Here is a 20,579-nt window from a genome sequence, read left to right as displayed (position 1 = left end):
TTGGCATATCAAAAAAATATGACTTGTATACTTTACTCAATCTTTTTCATTTAAATATCAGTGTGAAAGTACCTCAGTATGAAAAACATGTGAAAGGATGACAATTAGCTCTTCTCAAATTAATGTTTATTTGGATGTTAATAATTTGTACAATTTATGTAAATATAGGTGCAGCATTGCATTTCTTTAGTCTGTTATCATCAAAGCTGTTTTATCACAGTGTCTATTCATGTTGCTCTGTATGAGTAAAAAACATGATCTGAAACTTGTTTTCATTTTATTTATTGACATTTCAAGCATAATATGAACCAGGGATTTATATTGCTATTATTGTCGGCAACCAACGTTCTGTGGACAGTGTGGCACTTCACTGTGCTTTGGTAATAAAATCAACCTGTGTTGTTGTTCTTGGTGAGCTGTCTGCAGAAAGATCCCATCTCAGGCCCCCACTCAGCATCATTTTATTGGTCCAAAAACATCTGTATGACCAAACCACAACTGGACAAAAAAATGGAGAGGGGAACAACACTGGTTCCCCTTCCAAACATCCACATTCTGCTTTGCTTGTTGGTTCATTTGCTTTCGCTGTTTGGCAACCGAACATAAAGCCAGAGAAACAAAATTACGACAGGATCTCCGTTCAAACACACAGCTCAATATCCTGCTTCTCAAACAGCTATCTGGAAGTCCTGTCGGTACACATCATTTGGCCTTGTACCTCCGCTAAACTATTGAATTCATCATGCATAAAACATCAAAGATGCACATCTGAAAGAGTGTGTCCGCCTGTTTATTGGCTCTCACTGCTCCATAAACCATTTTCATCCTCTGCGGGATGAGACACACATGCTCCTCTTTCCTATTGATGGCATTTAACACATGAATATAAACTATAAAACACAATAATAAACATAAGCGGTGCAAATAAATCAGATTCATAATAACCCTGAGGTGGGATTTATGTAAGCAAAGATGGAGGCTTTGTGCAAATTGACGGCACAAGCTCTATCAAAGCGCCGGTGAGACACTAATATAGTCTTATAAACACACCCTGCAACACTCTAAAGTAGCTTCATCTCTCCTCTTTGGCCAGCATAAGTGCTTAAGTAATGTATTGCTTTCATAAGTGTGCAACTTAGTGGTACTTTCTTTGGTGTAAATGTGTCTCCATCCTCTGGGTGGTATGATTAAGAATAAAATACAAAGACTATTGCTGTGGAATAAATTCAAACTGTGAGCTGAGCAGCAGAAGGAGTTCTCTTTTAGAGAGGCCCCTGTGACAGCGGCAGAGAGCCCCAGAGAAATCCATCAGCAGCACACACTGTCCCCATGGCACCCAGGCTAATGTATCACCTCTGAATTGCAGTAATATCTGTCTGATGGATGTTTTTGGAGCACAGAGGGCCATATGAACCCCAGACAGGAGCCTCAATTGCAGGATGTAGCGCTGAAGAGATGGGGTTCCAGCTCCTGGAGGTCCATTATACTTTTCTTCTTTCCTCTCCTGAGTCCTGGACCCTATACCTCCTTCCAGTCCATTCATCCTGCCTTCTTCACTCATTCTTCGGCTATTTGTGTGCATGCATGCCTGCTCGCATGTGTTAGTCACAGGTCTCCGCTGAGAGGCCGACAGCCGTCCTGGGGCAATGCCTGGGTTCCTCCAGTCAACTATACTGCCTTCATCTGGCCTGATGAATGGCTAGCTGCCTTATCAGTCCCTCTGCCTGCAATCTCAAGTGGTTCCCCGGAGCCTCACACCGCCTGCAGGTTCGGTCGCTCTCTGTGCCAAGCAGTTCCCTCTGTCTCACGCAGCACACCCAGAGACACAGCAAACAGGGGCACACAATTACTTACAGATAATAATATTCCGCTAGATGTACAGTTCAGAAAAGACACGCAGAGGAACGAAAGAACACACCAACGGTAGCAGCCAAGAAAACCTCCACACAGCCTCTTCCACAAAGGCACACGCACGTCAACAAGCAAATCCATCATCTTTATTTCCTCCCCAATGTGCTCATATTTTCTCGTGGCTGCAGCAAGCTCACAAAAATATTTATTTTTGCTGATTTCTTTTTTTTTTTTTTATCGAGGAAACAAAAGAAATCACACCTCTCTTTCTCCCTGGCTCATGCCAAAATAATCAATGCTTTCTGGAGAGGGACTTGTGGCGCGACGTGCATGGAGGGAAGGCAGAAGGATGCAGACATAGCTCCAGGGCTCAGGTTGTAGATAATAAGTGAGGAGAAGTCCTTGGGTATGTTTTACAGCTATCAAGACTCATCATATTTGACATGCATTCTGGTGTTTACACAGACTCTTCCGTAAAATCCTCTGCAGCTATAGAAGGGAACCGGGTGCACGGAGCAAATACAATGCAAGCACACGCAGAGCACACACTCTTGCACACACAAGTGCTTCAGAAAAGAGGAACCGGTTGTTGTCTCTGCTTTTTTATTTCTCCCTGCCTCTTTTCTCCACGTCCCATCTCTTATCCACGGCACAATTGGCGGCGTTAGCACCTGTCAGCTGACTGACTTCTTGTTCCCGGCGGCTTATGAAAAAATCATGTCTGCTGGGCTTCAGAGGCTGCTCTCCCATCAATATGAATTCACCATGGTCTTCATGCAACATTAGGCCAGGTCCTGTTTTTTTACAGCAAGCTGCACGCTGCTTCGTCTGTTATACACAAGAGGAGATGAAAAGAGTAAATAGTCCTTTTAGAATGTTGCATTCAATCATGGGTGGAACCAAGTCGCCTATGAAAGGGACCAGTATACTTGGCTCTCTAAAGCACATTTGCTTTCTACCTCTAGATATAAGGTCGCAGTGCTCCGTGGCTTTTATTAGTGTGTCCAGTTCTCCTGTAAATAAAACAATTCTCTGCATGGCCCCGGAAGATTGTCCCCTGTTCTTATATTCCAAACAAGCTCTTACAGATTTATGTACTTTTAGTTTTACTGCTAAAGCAGGAGCAGTAAAGGTGGCAACATATATGGGGATTATACATATATATTGCAAAACTAAAGAGCCGGAATACTACAGCCAAATACATAAGTTAAATTCGATTATTTTTACTCATATAAATACACGGAATTTTGAAATTACCATTGTTTATTTGTATCCTAAAACACAGAATATTGATATAAAATGCTTAACAAAAGGGTATTAGAACTTGAAAAAGGTCAAATCTAGAGATGTTGACAGATATTTGTTTTATTATACTGACTAAACATCCAAATAGCTCTCCATCAGTTTACAACTTGGTCAATTCCACACACTCTTTGCACCTGTTCATCACCATTTTTCCCTTCTGACTTCCATTTCACCCTATTCAAACACAACGATGAGAGTTAAAGAGAATTCTTACACAAAAGAGACGCACTTGGACTTTTTATAAAGCAATGAAACAGAAAAACTGGATGCTGTTTATCGTAGAGAATGGAGAAAACGCTCATAGAATGTAAACCATTTGCTTACCATTGTTCTCACTACTCTCTGGTTAACTGCCTTTTTCTTGTTCACATGTACACAGTTTGCACTGATATGTGTGATTTACAAATGAGTAGCTGGTTTCAAACAGCTATATGCAGTGTTCAAAATGCTCCTCAAACAGAGCAACTACAGGATGTGCAGAACTCGGAAAAATGTATTTTGCTGCAGTGTTTCTTCCACTTAGAACAAACTACAGCAGGACTTGGAGACGTGGAAGAATGTTTGCCCACCACTCTTTGCAGAATTGTTTTAATTCAGGCACATTGGAGGGGTATGCACTGCTTGTTAAAGATCACACCACAACAGCTCAGCTGAATTTAGTTCCTTCCAAATACTTCCTTTCTTTATTACCTTACTACAAATCTGATATTTTTCAATATTTTGTTTTATAATACAAAACAAATACAAAACACTTTTGCAGTAAATAATTAAATTAAAGCAAATTTTAAATTATGTTAGTGGATAAACAACTGTACAGTAGCCTCAAGAACCTTTCTATAAACATATATCATCAAATATGTCATCAGCATATACATAAATAAAATAAATATTGGGAAATTAGCAAGTAGAGCTCAATCTATTATCTTCAGTTACATGTTCAAAATGAGTTACTTTGGCTAACCTACAAGAGCTTAACAACAATAGTCCCATATTGACATCAACCTGCTGATAATGCATTGACTCATTCAGCCTTCCCATTACATTTGCTTGGCTGGACCAGCTGCGAAAATCTCTGCTTTCCTCCTATTTTTCTGTTTCTCTCCTAGCCCTTTAAACATGCCGACAGTCAATTATCTACACCACTTCTTCCTGACATCATCGTTCTAATACAAGCTGCTCCTGACCTTATGTTTGTGTGTCTTGAGCAGATGAAAGCGCTGTGTTTCCCCCTGATTGGATTAAGTTCAGATGTGTTGTGTGTCCGGGTCTATTACACAAGCCCTGTTGTGATTGCGAACCCCTAGCCTGAATCCCACCCCCCTCCAACCCAACCTCCAAATCCAAATCGTTGCGATCCTCTTCCTTACAGCCACAGTTCCACCATTCTCCTCCTTTTACACCTCCTCATAGGCCTGCTCCCCCAGCTAGCCAGCTCCTGCCGGCACACACACATGCAGCACTGTCATGTGCACACTCATACATGCACATATGCCCCAGCTCAGTCATAGTACATGTGGCCATTGTGGACTGATGGAATGCCCGAGGAAACCCTGTTTCCCCATCCGCACCCTCCTTTTTTTCCTGCTCAGTTTTTCCAAGTCCAGAGGGGTCATCTCAGACAGGGAGCTTATAATCAACTCAATTAAGTGAGTCTGATTGCCATGGCAAATTGGTCTGGGTTATAACATTATCATTAGTGCCTCGAGTGCGGTCACAACAGGACGCAACAATCAGATGGGAGTGAGACTAATAGGAAGGGAGGATGCAATGACTCTGCTCTGGAACTTAGGCAAAGACTGAGTTTGCTTTGGTAGAGAGAAGCAAATGCAAATGTAACGTTTTGTGCATAACATAACAGAGGATTGCTACAGTGGAAATGGGCAATTAAAGCATTATTACTTCTTTACAGAGAAATTCTCTCTGTGACAATGAGGACTGACAACAACTGCAAGATGTTATTGGAGAAGCTCTACTGTATTTGAAATGATGCTGGGAGAACTAGCTTTAAACCCGGGGTTCACCCAGTAATTGTTTTCAGGATGTGACATTTGCCTCTTTTTTGTGGGATGCTCGAGGTGTCAGCACCTTTCACATAGCCAAGATTTTTTTTTCCTTTACTGTGGCTCACGTGCCCTGAAGCGGCCCGTTTGATCTTCTTGAGGACTGTCAACTTATTGCGTGACTGCATGGAAATTGAATTCTGTATTTATTTACACGGCAGGTTAATAGAATAGATGCCTTGGTGATTTAAAAGTCAAACAACCACACCTGCCATTCATTCCTTTTCATTTTTTTTCAGCAGAGGCAGATCCACTGCTTTGTTCTGTTTGGCTTGAACACACAAAGAGAGGATGATAGTGAACTGAATGGCTTATCCTTAGCATTCTCGCTGCAGAATGCACTGTAGCTCAGACACAAATGAAGAAAATCCAGATTTTTATGATTAGAAAAACAGTTCTTGGGATTATTTTGTCACAGCCTCATCCACATTCTGCAACCATTGCAATAGCCTGTTTACAGTGCCTTGAAAAAGTATTCACACCCATTGAATTTTTCACATTTCCTGAAGTTACAACTGCAGGAAACTGAACCCCTGCCCCAGTCTCAGGTCTTGTTTTGTCTCCAGGAGGCTTTCCTCCAGGGGTGCCCTCTATTTTATATCTCCCCATCAGCCCTGACCAGCTTCCCTGTCCCTGCCAAAGAAAAGCATCTCAACTGCATGATGTTGCGACCACTATGTTTTCTACTAATCATGATATGTCCAGGGTGACGTGTTTTTTTGTTTTTTTTTGTTTTGTTTGTTTTGTTTGTCACACCTGACTTTTTGAAGTTAGAAAGTTACATTTTGGCATCAACATATGCTTTGTATTACCAATCTTCCATAAAGGCTAGATTTGTGGAGTCCACAACTAAATGTTTTGGTACCAACAGATGTGAATCTCTGCAGCCCCTCCAGAGTCACCAGGAGCCTTTTCACTGCTTCTCTGAAGAATGCTCTCCTCATCTTACCTGTCAGTGTAGATGATCTTTTGGTAGGTTTACAGTTCTGCAATAGTCATTCATTTTATATTAATAATCTTCCATTTTAGGATGAACTGGACAGAGCTCAGTGAGATCTGCAGTACTTGGAATATTGTTTTATAATGTAACCATGATATTTTGGGTGTGTTCCTTTGCGTTGATTATGCTATTTATTCACAAATAGCACCCAAAAAATTTCTGAAGTCTTCACAAAACACAAAAAAATTTAATTACACCCTGATGAACTGTTTACTACGTAGGCAACTTCTAAAGATCTACATTCAGTTACACTAAGTTGCATTTAGGGTTATCATAGTACAAGAGCAGAATACAAAAGCATATCACTCTTTTTTGATATTTTACTAAATTTGTAACATCCCAGTATAATACACTAAAGTTTGTTGTGGCTCTGTGACAAAATCTAAAAAGGTTTAAACAGTAGGGATACTTTCGCAAGGCCCTTTAACACGATGCTTTTTTATGTGCGTAAGTGTGTTCAATAATACCTAATTTGGCCTTTTTTCTCAGATAAAAACACACCAATGTGGTGGCCCAGTTGGAATAAAATCACGCTCAGTGCACGCCTAAATAGACATGTCATGCTGGAGGATGCTGTCGTCAAACAGTGGACAAATCCAAGCATGTCAATTGAATGCTGAGAACTGTCTGTCATCTGTCCTGATGTTGGTCTCTCCATTGTGATTAACATCACTTAATATTCATGCAAGCCTATCTGACTGCTGAGATGATGCCAAGCTGACTCCTGTTGTTTGAGTACAGAAGAAGCTGTCTCCCTATGATGAATATGCGGATGATGTAAGAACCATGTGGTGTTATGAGCACATCAATATGTTGCGCCAGTATAGGCTCTGATGGTGTCGCAGGTCAATTCAATAAGAGGAAAGTGATATTGCAACAGAGACAGGAGTGTGCAGGCCTTGGTGTCTCTGAAAGTTGCTTGCTTGTGCATTTGCTGAACAACAGTGCCACTTGGTGGTCAATGATAGGTACCTGAAGAGAAAAACGAGGTGAAAGTTGCACAGACTTGCAGACTTGTCTTTGGTTTAATGTCATCTGATATGTGAAAATCAAACACAAACCCCTGTCCACAATACGATAGGTCTGGTTTTAAACTGACAACATACCTCAGTTTAGCTTATGCATCCCCTAAAATTTAAAAGCCTGTATTTTAGTTGTACCCAGTCCTCCATCCCACATGCTAAACACATCAAAACAGGAAACTCCTGAATTATTTTGTTTTATATTAGTAGTTGTATGTGTCAGATTTGTTTTCTTGCTTTTCCACTACATAGTTTGTTTTTTTTTGTCCTCCCTTAGAGAGAGTGCTTCAACGTGTATCATTGTGGCACAGTGACAGTCAAGGCCGGGAGGGGGAACGGTGGTGGGCTCACCGCAGATGGCAGTGCACATTTTTTCATTCCTTAAACAGACACAAAAAGCAGCCAAGGGACTAGGCCCTGTCTGTGGAATGTGCTGGGGAAGAGTAGGTACTTGGCACAAGTAGCAGAAACAATTAGCATCACATAAGCAGGGGCCCGGAGCAGCAGGAGGCAGAGGGAGAGGATGGTGGAGAAGAAACACGGCATCTCATTTTCACCAAGAGGACTTTAACAGAGAAGCATGCACACTTTGAGGCATCCTCTGCCTTTACTTTGCCACAGCTCAAACATTTTTCTAAGAGACAGTTTGTGTCATGGCTCATTTAAATGATGTGTTCTTGTTCCCAGCGTATTTTTGTTTGTATCTGTGCATGCTTAATTGGGGAACAGACAGAGGAAACGCCGTGTCCTTAGAGAGGCGCTGCATCCCACTCACATCCCGAAATTCCTTTTTGAACAATCCTGGCTATACCATCTTCTCCATTCCTGTTCTGAAGTTGTGAGAAAAGATGATCTAAAAGTGTGGATTGTAAAACAAAAACAAAACAGCCTGGCGGTCTTGCTCTAGAAAAAAGGGCTCATTAAATTTTAAATGGTTCAGAGAACCATTCAAAGAAAACAAAGTACAGCCTGCAGAAAAGATTTTTCCAAATCTGTTAAAAAAACATACATGACCCAGAGCCAGCCCAATATACAAGCAAAGTAAGGGTGGTTTAGACCCTCCAGACCAACAAGGGGAGCCAAGAGAAATAGAGTTGTCATACATGTCAGGCTCTCACTTGTAAATTTTTTGAATGAGCAAGATATAAATAGTAATCATCATTGAGAAAAACAAATACAAAAAAATCAAGGAATGAGTCTTAATGTGTAATTTGGCTGGAAGCCACCAGAATCAGATTTTGTTTAGGGTTCCCTTTAATTTGAAAAGGGTTCTGACAGGACCTAAACGTTTCCTCTATTTGATAGTAAAGTGTTTCACTGTTTTCCATTGTAAACTATGGTCATGTTTTCAGGTTAAAATAACTTTATTAAGGCTAAGCATTAAATAAGGCTTTACAACAACTTTTTCTGTCACAATAATACATATTAATTGTAATAATACAACTAAATGCAGTTGTACGTTGTACAAATATGTAGGCTGCACATTAGTTTTTGATTTTTTAGGTCATGTCATGTTCCTGACATAATCCTTGCAGCTAATCATGTCCTCTTCACCTAAAATGCGTGAGTGAATGTAGACCTCGATCCATAAGAGCACCTTTGAGATATGGTGGAAGACATTATGGATGTGCAGACCCAAACTCTGCAGCACCTACAGTACCTTAAATAATGCTCTCATATCAATTTGAACCAAAGTCTCAGAAGAATGTTTCTGACACCTTGTTGAATCTCTGGCATAAAGGCAGTTTTGAAGGAATAGATGGTCCAACCCCGTGTTAGCAAGGTTTACCAAATAAATAGCCCGGTGAGTACCGTACTTCGACATTCTGCATTCTTTTGTAAAAAATGCACTTTCAAAAGTAAGCAGGTGTTGTTGTAATTTTAATGTTAACTTCACACTTGTGTTTTTTAAAAGGAAATTTCAACTTGATTTGAAAAATATTCTGCCCTATAAATTTAGCAAACATTAGCATTTCTAAGCCAGTCTCCCAGTGTCCAAACAATTGTTTCAACAAAATTCATTGCAAAAGAATATCACGTGGCTGTTTCTTATCACTCACTGGTGAGGATGTAATCATTAAAGGCCGAACGTAGGGTCAGTTGGTGGCAGTCATGATTTTTACATGGTAGTGATAGACAGCAACCAAAAAACATAAAGTCAAACCTTTTTCGTTTTTTAAAATTCCCTTCTATTCATGCAAGGGTGGAGGTGTAAAGAAGAATTATATACCAGTGTAAGCTACAAAACTGAAAGCTATTATTAGCTGTAACCTATGATCATACGCTGCTTGATAAGCAAGCAGGTGTTGTCAGAGAAAATGTTTAATTTTTACAATGTTTGGATTGTTGGGGTTTTTCAGTATTTCACAATTTGTGGCTTGAGCAAGTAAATAAAGTGAACCAAATGCAAAGTATACTGCCTTTTTTGTCAGATAAGCTTATCTTACAAAACTTAAAAAAAAAAAAAAATCAATAAGCGTGGCCTTCCCTTTAAAAGGTTAACCAAATCAAACACAGATGGCACTGTCCAAAAGGGAACAACACTGAGAGACTCATCACAGTCAAACCCGAGCTGTTTAAAATTTCCCCTCATAACATCCCAAGACAACAGAGCAGAATGGCTGCAGACATCAAGATGCTAGTCTGCATTGGACTTGCTGTTGTATTAACAGGTAACAAAGGTTTAGGCTGTGAAACTGGATCAGGAAGTCTTTGAAGATTATTACAGGAATGTTTATTACATTAATGTTTATTTCAGCAGTTTTGTTTCTTGCTGATCAGGCATGGGAAAGTCTGCCTTTGTTGGAAAGAGCCACAGCGAAGGAAGAGATAATCTGGTGCTGCAGTACGTAGTTGACAACTCCCTAAGAGAGCATCCAGTCCTCACCAAACTCAGACTGGTAAGAAAGCCCAAAAAACATAACATTCTGACGTTTGATATCTTTTTTTAGGCAACTGATGACTTACTGATAACACATTGTCTCTATTGTTACACTAACATTAAGGAGACCAAATTCTGAGTAGTTACAAAGGAACAAAAAGGTAACAAATGATTAAATTAGTGCTGATGGACTACTAGGTAATAAATTATTTCTAATCAGATGTGATGATAAATAACTTAATTACTGTGTGGTTTAGTGATGAAGAAATCCAGAGAGACTTTGATATTTATTTAATTATTGTATTGCAAATTCCTACTGGAGGCCTACATACTATTTTTACTTTCTGCCGTGCCCTATTGGGCTGCACGGTGGTGCAGTTGGTAGTACTGTTGCTTTGCAGCAAGAAGGTCCTTGGTTCAACTCCCGGCCAGCGGTCTTTCTGCATGGAGTTTGCATGTTCTCCCCGTGCATGCGTGGGTTCTCCCCGGGTTGCTTTTGTGTTGCCCTGCGATGGATTGGTGACCTGTCCAGGGTGCACCCCGCCTCCCGCCCATAGACTGCTGGAGATAGGCACCAGCTTCCCCGTGACCCACTATGGAAGAAGCGGTAGAAAATGACTGACTGAATATGTATTATTTGCCATGTACTCTTAATAATAACACTAATGACTGCTCAGTAACCATCTAGTTGGCACCAATTTGTTAAGAGGGCAGATGGTATTTACACTACAGGTCAAAGGTTTTAAACACATTCTCTCATTTAATGGTTTTCTTTATGTTTATGACTATTTCACACTTTTTGTTTACTATATAATTCCGTGTGAGTTCATTCATAGTGTTGCTGCTTTTGGTGAAAATCTACAATGTAAATAGTGATAATAAAGAGACCCATTAAGTGAGAATATTTATCTAAAACCTTTCATCAGTAGTGTATACAATGAGAAAATAAGAAATGTTCCACTATATTCCAAATTTCTCTTAAACAACTAAAGTTTCAGTTCCCAGCAGTTTTGTGTTGGAGCTATTGATCAGTCTGATTTTTTGAAAAGCATGAACTAATATTTATGAGTCATTAAAAAAGCGTCTTCCATTTTGTAATTTTGTTGCTTGTCCATGTTGAAAGCGCCACACATAATTTTAACAATATTCAGATAAAATTAATTATGCAAGTATCTCTGTTAAATGATTAACTAGCTACAGGAACATTTGGTCATAGGTTAATTAATAACTAACTATTAACAACCTCTTCTTTGCTCTTTCAGTGTCCACATTATGTGGGTTAATATTAAACATGCGATATTACATTACACATGTAGTTTATTATTTTTATTGCATTGTTTATGAGTTTGAAGTTCAGGATAATTAAAAGTCTCTCATTTTGAAATCACATCATGATTCCTCTGACTTTATAAATTGTCCCATTTGTTTTGTCTTCAATTTGCTAAACACTGTACGTTTGACACTACATCTACATCACACTAAAATACAATTAACACAAAAAAGTGCAGTTAATAACGTTGTGTGGTTACAGAGCAAAAGTAATATGCAGACCCACCTCAGGAAATACTATGTAGCAAGAAGTGTGTGTGTGTTTGTGTGTTCTTGTACTTGTTGCTGAGTGAGAACCATTTTTCGTATATTTATCGCAAAGTGAGGACATTTTGACAAAGTGAGGACATTTTCCTGGTCCTCACTTTTTCAAATTCCGTTCTTGGGACAGGGGTTAGGTTTAGGACAAGGGTATGAATTATTGAGTTATGAGAATGAGTTATTGTTAGGGTTAGGTATTAACTGGTTAGGGTTAGTGTTAGGGTCAGGGTTAGGCACTAAAAATCAAGGAAAATGAATGGAAGTCAATGGAAGTAACTGAAAAGTCCTCATAAAGATAGTAAAACACGGATGTCTGTGTGTGTGTGTATGTGTGTGTGTGTGTGTGTGTGTGTGTGTGTGGGTGTAAAGCTACAGAAATAGTTCTTGTGTGTTTTCATTTCAGAGGACCCTTGAAGATGAGTGGAGCAGAGTGATGGTGGCAGCAGAGCAAGCCCAGTTTATGGCAAATCTCATAAGACTGATCAATGCAACAAAAGCAATTGAAATTGGTAAGATAAATTCAGAATGTGAATCCGAAAGTTTTAAAAGTGACAGAAATAAATCTAAAATTGTATAAGCGGGTATTAATTATGTATGATTTCTATTGTGCAGAGCAGTTTGTTTTCCTCTAATAAAAGTTTTGTTAAATATATTACTGCATTCTGGTTCAGGTTTTATTTTTTTTCAAGTAAAGGATATTTTGACACTAAAATCAAAATTTAATGTAAAACAAAGTTCCTACTGAGATCTTTTCAATGGAAATGTCACAATATTTGTTCAATATATTTCTGAGTTTTGATCAATCCATTTATTTGCAGTCCAGCTTTTAGGGTCAAGCACTGATTAACTGTCATAATCCAGTACGATTCAGATGTGTACGGTCTGTTTTCATAACATGTTCTTGCCTTTTGACAAATATATTTCATGTACCTCAGTCTGTACTAACCAATGTATGATGCAGGGATGTACACTGGATACAATGCTCTGAGCATGGCTTTGGCCATGCCAGAGAATGGACGAGTGGTAGCTTGTGAAATAGAAGACAGCTATGTGGAAATAGCCAAACCCTTTTTTAAAGAGGTAAGAGCAGTAAAAAAAAAAAGAAGAAATCCGACTTTGATCCCTTTATTATGGAAATCATAAAGTTGCCAAGTCTTTAAAATATAAAAAAAATTAAAATGTCTCTTTTTAGTCTAAATTACATTACATAAGTGCACAATTATTGGTCTAACAACATCAGAATTTGGCATTTAGCTTTTGTCAGAGCTAATTTGTGCAGCTGACAGCACGTTGTATATCTAACACCTGTCAGTGTGTCTCCAGAAATCCTACAGGCTGGACACTTTCAAGGTGTCTGCTCAGGAAACTGTGTTACCGAGCCAAGCTGTAAAATCCATTCCTGCTTAGACCTTGACATAACATTATTTTGTAAAGACTGAATGAAACTCAATTAATAAAATTTTACTTTCTGCAGGCTGGAATGGAAAATAAGATAGATGTACAGCATCAAATTGCACTTAAAACTCTGGGTAAGTAGTTTTATTGTTCTCATCATTACTCTCCTATATAGATGAAAGTTTCATTTATATTTTTGTGTTTGTTTTGTTTACTTGTGTTTGATCAGATGAACTGATAGCAGCCGGGGAAGTAGGAACATACGACTTTGTGTTCATCGATGCAGATAAATCCAACTATCACAGATACTATGAGAAGTCTCTGGAGCTCATACGAAGTGGTGGTATAATTGCAATTGACAATGTAAGTAAACTTCATATATTCAGTTCACATTTTGACAACAAATGAAACTCAAATATCTCTGTGATGTTACTACACTTGCAGGTGCTGTGGAGTGGAAGGGTTGTGAACCCTGCACCCAATGATACCACATCTCAGACTCTAGATGCTCTTAATAAGAAGATACACAAGGATCAGAGAGTTGAACTGAGCATGCTCACTGTCGGGGACGGGCTGACCATTGCCATTAAATGTTGAAAGGGGAATTTTTATATGGCAATTGTGTTGTGTTTTGATTGTGCTATTCATTATCAGATTAAAGTGTGCAATCCTTCCCAAAGTTACCTTTCTTTTTATGAATTCAAAACTTCTGAGTCTCCACAGTTATAGACATCAGTATTGTAATAACATGTAATAGCATTTAATAACAATAAAAATATGTTGAGCTTCTCTGAACATTAAAGATCTCATTATGTGTACTGTATATATTATCTTACAAAAAATGAATAAACCCCTCACAATTTTGTAAATATTTAATTATATCTTTTTATGGGACAAAAATGAAGATATGACACTTTGATAAAATGTAAAGTACGGTAGTCTGTGTACAGCTGGTATAACTGTAAATTTGCGGTGTCCTCAAAATAACTCACCAAACAGCCATTATTGTCATTATCATACTCTGCCTTATTATGTCACAGTACATGTTGGCATTCATGATTCTCTCAATGAACTGTTGCTCCCCACAGCTGGCAGCACTCATGCCGCCCCAAACCATGACACTCTTTCCACCATGCTTGACTGTGGGCAAGACAGATTTGTTTTTTTACTCCTCACCTGGTTGCCGCCACACATGCTTGACACTATCTGAGTCAAATAAGTCTTGGTCTTATCAGACCACAGGACACGGTTCAAGTAATACATGTCCGTAGTCATCTTGTCTTTAGCAAATTATTAGGGGGCTTTCTTGTGCATCATCTTTCGAAGAGGCTTTCTTCTGGGATGACAGCCATGTCAGCAAGTTTGATGCGATGTGTCACATATGGTCTGAGCACTGACAAGCTGACTCCTTGTTTGACTAAACAATATCCCCAAGATAGTTAAAGTAATAATAAAAAAGTACCTTATTTCAGTTCTTGGGTTTTGTAATATGTATGAAAACATAATAAAACTGATCCTGTTCTTTCCAAGATCTGAAAAAAATATTCAAATCTAACTTTACATATTCTTCATCAAACAAAGATGAAGTACAATCCATGATTCAGTAGCTTGAGAACTATATTTAACAGCAGTAAGTTAAAATAGATCTTTTATGACTTAATTCATCTTTCACATAGTAGTGGAGGATGTTTGGCTCATACCAACCGCTCTGATCAGTTCACTGACGTTTGCAGACATTTATTTTTGCACAACTTAAGTTCTTTCCACAGTACTTCAATAAGGTCTGGGCTTTGACAGGGCAAATGTCACACCTTCATTATTTTCTTAGTTTTTAGCCAGTCACATGTGGGTTAATGTGTTTTGGATCAATGTCCTGCTGGATGACCCAATTTCTGCTGTCACACAGATTGCCCCACATTCATGTCTAGAAAATGATGGCATACAGATAGTGGTGGGTTTTGGTATGGATGATGTATATCCCTGTCCAGGGCATTATTCCATCAGGGGGCAGCTGTCCAGGGCATTATTCCATCAGGGGGCAGTATGACAACTCAAAAATTTGAAAGAAAATAAAAATAAAAAAACAAATTTTCTACTGCTAATTTGGATGTTCAGCCACAGGGTCTCCTGTATTGTTACAAAATAACTATATCAACTATATATGATAATCTCTAGTCCAAAATATAAAATTCTTATAGGTGGTTAAGTGGATTGACACAGCTTAAAGTTTATGAAACCTTTATTTAGAGCATGTTCAACGTCTTTTTAGTGTTAGATTAAGACAAGCATGAAAACAAGACTAAACACACTGGCTATTACTGGACTGGATTATTCCACAATGATAAACTGATTGTTTAAGATGGTTTTTTTTATTGTAAAAGCTTTAATCTATATGTAAAAACAAATCAAAAAATTGACATCAGATGCAAAAGGAAGGATTCACTGAGAGTTTCATCCATACAAAAACTACCATTGTAATGACTGCAAGGTGCCCAGAACCTGCGACTGCTAAGCGGAACCAAATCATTAACATTTCACAAAATCTGTGCTTGGGCAAGGTGGCTTACAAAACTGACTCAGTCACACCAGTTCTGTGATAAATGTGCCAAAGGTCCAGCAAATTGATGTGTGAAACTTGAAGAAGGAGAACAAAATATTTGACCCAAATCATAGTTTCAAAGGCAATACTAAGGAAATATGGGCACACTTTTCAGAGGAAAAGTTTTAACAAATTCTGAAAAAAAATGTATCTCTAATTATTCTGAGATTCAGGCAGAATTATTTGTTGAAATTCTGGCTGACTGATGTGAAGCCTGACTCTGACTTAATGACAGGCAGTAAGGAAAAACTTTTGTTATTTTGTTTTCAAACAGTGTGTGTAAATATAGTGCAATATGCAGACTGAGTAAGAAACACGTCTAAGACAAACATCTTCATTTGCTGCTTCTGTTGCTCCTACCTATAAATTCCACATATAAGGTTAATTGTTTTCAGATTGACATCGACACTGAGCTCGCCCACGTCATCGCTTTCTGCGACAAAATGTGGAGTAAGGGCTCATTAAAGCACCAGCTGACGCTACACCTTTTCAGCACCACGGACAGCTTCATTCTGCAAACAGGGTAGATGGCGTGGGGTATAAAAGCCCACACAGATGCCTCTCCGCACCAGAGATCCACACCGACTACATGAGTCACAGGATGGATGACAGGTTCGGCTTCCCGCACAGACTCGCTCATGATACGTATTCACAACACAAGCCGAGACGATCGGAATTAGAAACCAGGAAGACTTCTACGGATATGAGCTCAACAATCCCCAGATCTGGAAAGTGCAATGAGAAAGAGTTAATGCATGGCTTGAACGACCGACTTGCAGGTTTTATAGAGAAGGTGCACCAGCTGGAACAACACAACCAGCTCCTGGAGAGAGAAATTGAAGACATTAGAGGGAAAGTCAAGCCCGCATCTTGTTTGCAGGAGGAGTATGGCCCAGAGCTGCGGAGACTGAGGCAGCTGGTGCAGGATATCACCCATCAGAAGAACCAAATTGAAATCGAACATCATAATCTGGAGGAAGATCTTTCCACCTTGAGGAGACAGCATGAGCGAGAGACAGAGAGTAGATCAGAGGCTGAGAGCAACCTCATGGTCCTGAAGAAAGACATGAGCGACGCATATCAGGCCAAACTACTGTTGGACAGTAAAGTGGAGTCCCTTGTGGATGAAATCAACTTTCTGAAGGGGAACCACAAGGCCGAAGTGTCAGAGATGTTTGATCAGATCCAAAATGCTCAGGTCAAATTTAAAGCGCACGAATTTGGCCACTCCGACGTCACCGCGGCACTCCGTGACATCAGGAGGCAGCTGGAAAGTCACACCGTGTCCGACGTCAAGCAGGCCGGGGAAAGTTTCCGAGCTCAGTTCGCCAGACTGACGGAGGCTGCCGAGGCCAAGAGAGAGGCGCTAAAAGCGAGCCAACAGGAGATCCAGGAGTACAAGAAGCGTCTGCAGGCCAAGAGCATTGAGATGGACTGTGCTAAAGGCACCAGAGAAGCTCTGGAGAAGCAACTTCATGATGTCGAGGATCGCCACAAGGAGGAACTCATTCACTATCAGGTAAGACGTTCTTCCTCCGCTTCCTCCAGCGCTAACATACACAAAGATACACCATTTCCAGTAATTATGTCGTCTTCTCTCTTACTCAGAATACAATCAAAGAGCTTGAAAATGAGCTTATAAACTGCAAATTTGACATGTCTGGCTACCTAAGGGAGTACCATGACCTCCTGAATGTGAAGATGGCTTTGGATGTGGAGATATTGTCCTACAGGTATGATACAATTATTATTATTATTAATATTAGTAAATGATTATTAGCATTTCTTATTGATAATAAAAATAATAATAATACTAGAACATATGTATACTTGTAATGTTTCCTATAGGGGATATTTTATGCTTTCAATAGAGCATATTTAAATTTAAACGTGCAAAGGTACACTAAAGAATTGATGTAAATTTGTTGGAAATTCATTTATAATACATGTCATATAAACTGAAAGTGCAATAAACTCATATTGTTAATCAGATTAATTAGGTTATTAATGATTAATTAGGATTTGATTTATTAGGCAACTTATAACTACCCCTATGCTGATTTGTTTTTGTTTTTTTTGGTATACTCTAAGTCAAAAATACATAACTAAGTTCAAATCTGACATAAATTCAAATTCCTGTAAATAACAAAAACCCAAATTCCATTAATATTGGCTGAGATTAAGAACTTAAACTGCTTCAAGGGAAGGTTTTTGGTTTTTGTTACAGTTGCAAAAATATTTACACCCCAGTAACTTTTGCACATTTTATCACGTTACAACTACAAACTTCAACAAATGCTGTTTGGGTTTTATTTGATAGACCAACACAAAGTAGCCCATGTCTGTGATGTTGAACAAAAATGACATGGTATTCCATGTATTTTTAAAGTACAAAATCTGAAATGTGTGTCCATGTAACCTGAGAGGCCAGGCAGGGGTAGTATTGGTCACAGAATCAGTCAAGAGACCCATGGTAATGGTAACAGAGGGGTGGGAGAATCTAATGGCAAAAAGCGTTAGTTGTTCACTTCACAAACCTGACCCTTAGGGAGTAGTGGAAATAAGGAACACATTGTTAAAAGAAAATCAAGTCCTCTTTACCTCAAGCTAAGTAGGGGACATATGTGGAAAAAGGTGATCTGGTCAGATGACACTAAAACTGAAAGTTTTGTCCAACATGAAAAACAGTATATGTACTAACACTTTAAACACTGCATTCTCAGCATGAAACATGGTGGCGGCAGCTTGATACCGCGGTTAGGATTTTCTTCAGCCGGGCTGATTTAGAGCTCTAACTTCGAATAAGAATTATTTGCAAGGCTTGAAAATTTATGTTTACATATGCTTTCCATCCAGTCTGACTGAGGTTGAGTTATTTTGCTAAAAAGAATGGGTACAAATGTCAATTTCCAGATAAAGAGACATGGTGGAGGCATACCCAAAAGTCTTGCTGCTGTAAATACTGTGAAAAGTATTGACTGACACATTAATTTGTGTTTTTAACAGCAAAAGATGTGAAAAGGTTTGAGGAGTATGAATATTTTTGCAAGCCACTGTATATCAGATCTTTATATAGATTAACCTACAGAAAGATTAGAGGACAAAGAACCATTAGTCCATGTGCATTACATGTAAATTCTCTTTTCCATCCTGCAGGAAACTCCTCTGTGGCGAGGAGGCTCGGCTGTCCGCCATCTCTGACCCCCATGTCCCCTTGCCCCATATCTACCATCAGTCACCAATTTACACCCTCCCTAGCTTCAGTCGCCCAGGAGTCACACAAAGACGAGCAGAACCCAAGTACAAGTTTGTGGAGGAGATCATAACAGAAACCACCAGGGAGATCGAGATGACAGAGTTTGAGGAGACAGGATCAGAACAGACAGATGTGGGGAAGGATGAGCAGGAATGTGGAAAAAGTGAGAGAGGGGGCAGCAAAGAAGAGGGTGATCATAAGGACAGTCGACAGGATGAGGGAAACCAGATGTCTGATAGTCAGCAGAGTCAAGTAGCATCAGATGAAAGGTTGGAGAGGGAAGATGATGATGCAAAGATAGCTGATAACGTGGAGGATGATAATAAAACGCAAAATAGTACAGAAGAATCACAGACGGCAGCAGTTCTCCTGAGTGATGAAAACATGGACAGAGAGGTAGATAATAATAAAGCAGTTGAGAACACGAAGAACAAAACTGCAGAGATTGAGATACCTAATCAGCCAGATATCTCTTCAAAGTTGTATGATTTAAAGGTGGGGGAATCTGAGGAAAATCTTATTAAATCTGGGGAGGATAAACAGGGTTCAACTAAAGAAGAAAACTCTATCTCAGTTCATAATATAAAGCCCGCTGATGAAACCTTGGTTCCAGCATCTGAGGAAAGTGACAAAATTCAGCAGCATAGTGGTGTTATCCAGGTGCAAGAGAAAACTGATGAATTGACTGGAGAAGCAAAGACCAATGTATTGATAGAGAAGGAGGAATCTATAGAAATCCCTAAAGAAACTTCTGCAGCAAAAGAAAATGAGGAGAAAGAAGTGACCTACACTGAGCAAAAAGAAATTACAAAGAATGATCCTGCAAAAGTTGAGGAGGAAAACACAAAAAGCACTGAGGATGCCACACATGAAAGCAGTAAACACCAAGATGAATCTCCATCTCCCAAATCTACAGCGAAAGCAGAGGCCCAGCAACCAAAAAGCGGTGATAAAACCCAAATAACTTCATCTGTTTTGCAAAAGGAAAAGACTGTAGAAACGAAAGAGTTACAGCAGGCACCTGCAGACAGCAGTCCGATTCAAAGCTAAAATCTGACGGTTTAAAAAAAATGACAGCTTCTGCTGAAGTTAAGAATGGATGATAACACTTTGCATTCAAAGAGATAACAGCCAAAAATAGAGAAGGGCTCATTATGCAAATGGTAAATTATGGCACCAGCAGAGTCGAGTACAAAGAACAATGAAAATACTGAATTATTGTTGTATTTTCAGCATTATCATTTCAAAAGTACAGAACATGCTTTTTTTCTTATTCTTATTTTGTTTTTGCAGCTTGTCTGACCTCAAATGTTAAACTGGCTTTAAAATATCTTAAAATCACCTAAATAAAATCTAATATGAATGTAAAAGCAATTTGATCATTTATTTGTTTGTGTTTGCTTTGGTTTGTGCAAATAAAAGCAATACAAAATGATGAATTGATTCCGGGTTATTTTTCAAGATTGATGTAGCCTTTCTGAAACAGACAGGTCAACAGATTTGCATGCTTACACCAAAAGGTGTTTGTTTTTTTTTTTTAATGTTTACAATCATTAAATGCTTCAACAGTGATAAGGTAAAGGTTTTAGGTCAACACATCTCTGAATATGTAAACAGCGT

At 39.0% G+C, this 20,579-nt stretch overlaps 2 protein-coding genes across 2 annotated transcripts; both read left to right on the top strand.

Annotated features, from left to right (window-relative positions):
• Window positions 1–9,752: 9,752 nt before the first annotated feature.
• Window positions 9,753–13,899, top strand: comtd1 (catechol-O-methyltransferase domain containing 1). Its single transcript, XM_047352058.1, has 7 exons — window positions 9,753–9,910; window positions 10,020–10,138; window positions 12,113–12,218; window positions 12,671–12,789; window positions 13,184–13,238; window positions 13,334–13,467; window positions 13,549–13,899. The coding sequence occupies exons 1-7, from the start codon at window positions 9,856–9,858 to the stop codon at window positions 13,699–13,701; spliced, it is 741 nt and encodes a 246-aa protein (XP_047208014.1). The 5' UTR covers window positions 9,753–9,855; the 3' UTR covers window positions 13,702–13,899.
• A 2,393-nt stretch (window positions 13,900–16,292) lies between these two features.
• Window positions 16,293–20,296, top strand: LOC124859471 (neurofilament light polypeptide). Its single transcript, XM_047352267.1, has 3 exons — window positions 16,293–17,222; window positions 17,312–17,436; window positions 18,860–20,296. The coding sequence occupies exons 1-3, from the start codon at window positions 16,293–16,295 to the stop codon at window positions 20,007–20,009; spliced, it is 2,205 nt and encodes a 734-aa protein (XP_047208223.1). The 3' UTR covers window positions 20,010–20,296.
• The last annotated feature ends 283 nt before the right edge of the window (window positions 20,297–20,579 follow it).

The sequence above is a fragment of the Girardinichthys multiradiatus genome, chromosome 22 (genome assembly GCF_021462225.1).
Source record: "Girardinichthys multiradiatus isolate DD_20200921_A chromosome 22, DD_fGirMul_XY1, whole genome shotgun sequence".
In the NCBI taxonomy this organism is placed as follows: Eukaryota; Metazoa; Chordata; class Actinopteri; order Cyprinodontiformes; family Goodeidae; genus Girardinichthys; species Girardinichthys multiradiatus.
Note: the sequence above shows the minus strand (reverse complement) of the source record. Positions and strands in the feature narration are given on the sequence as shown.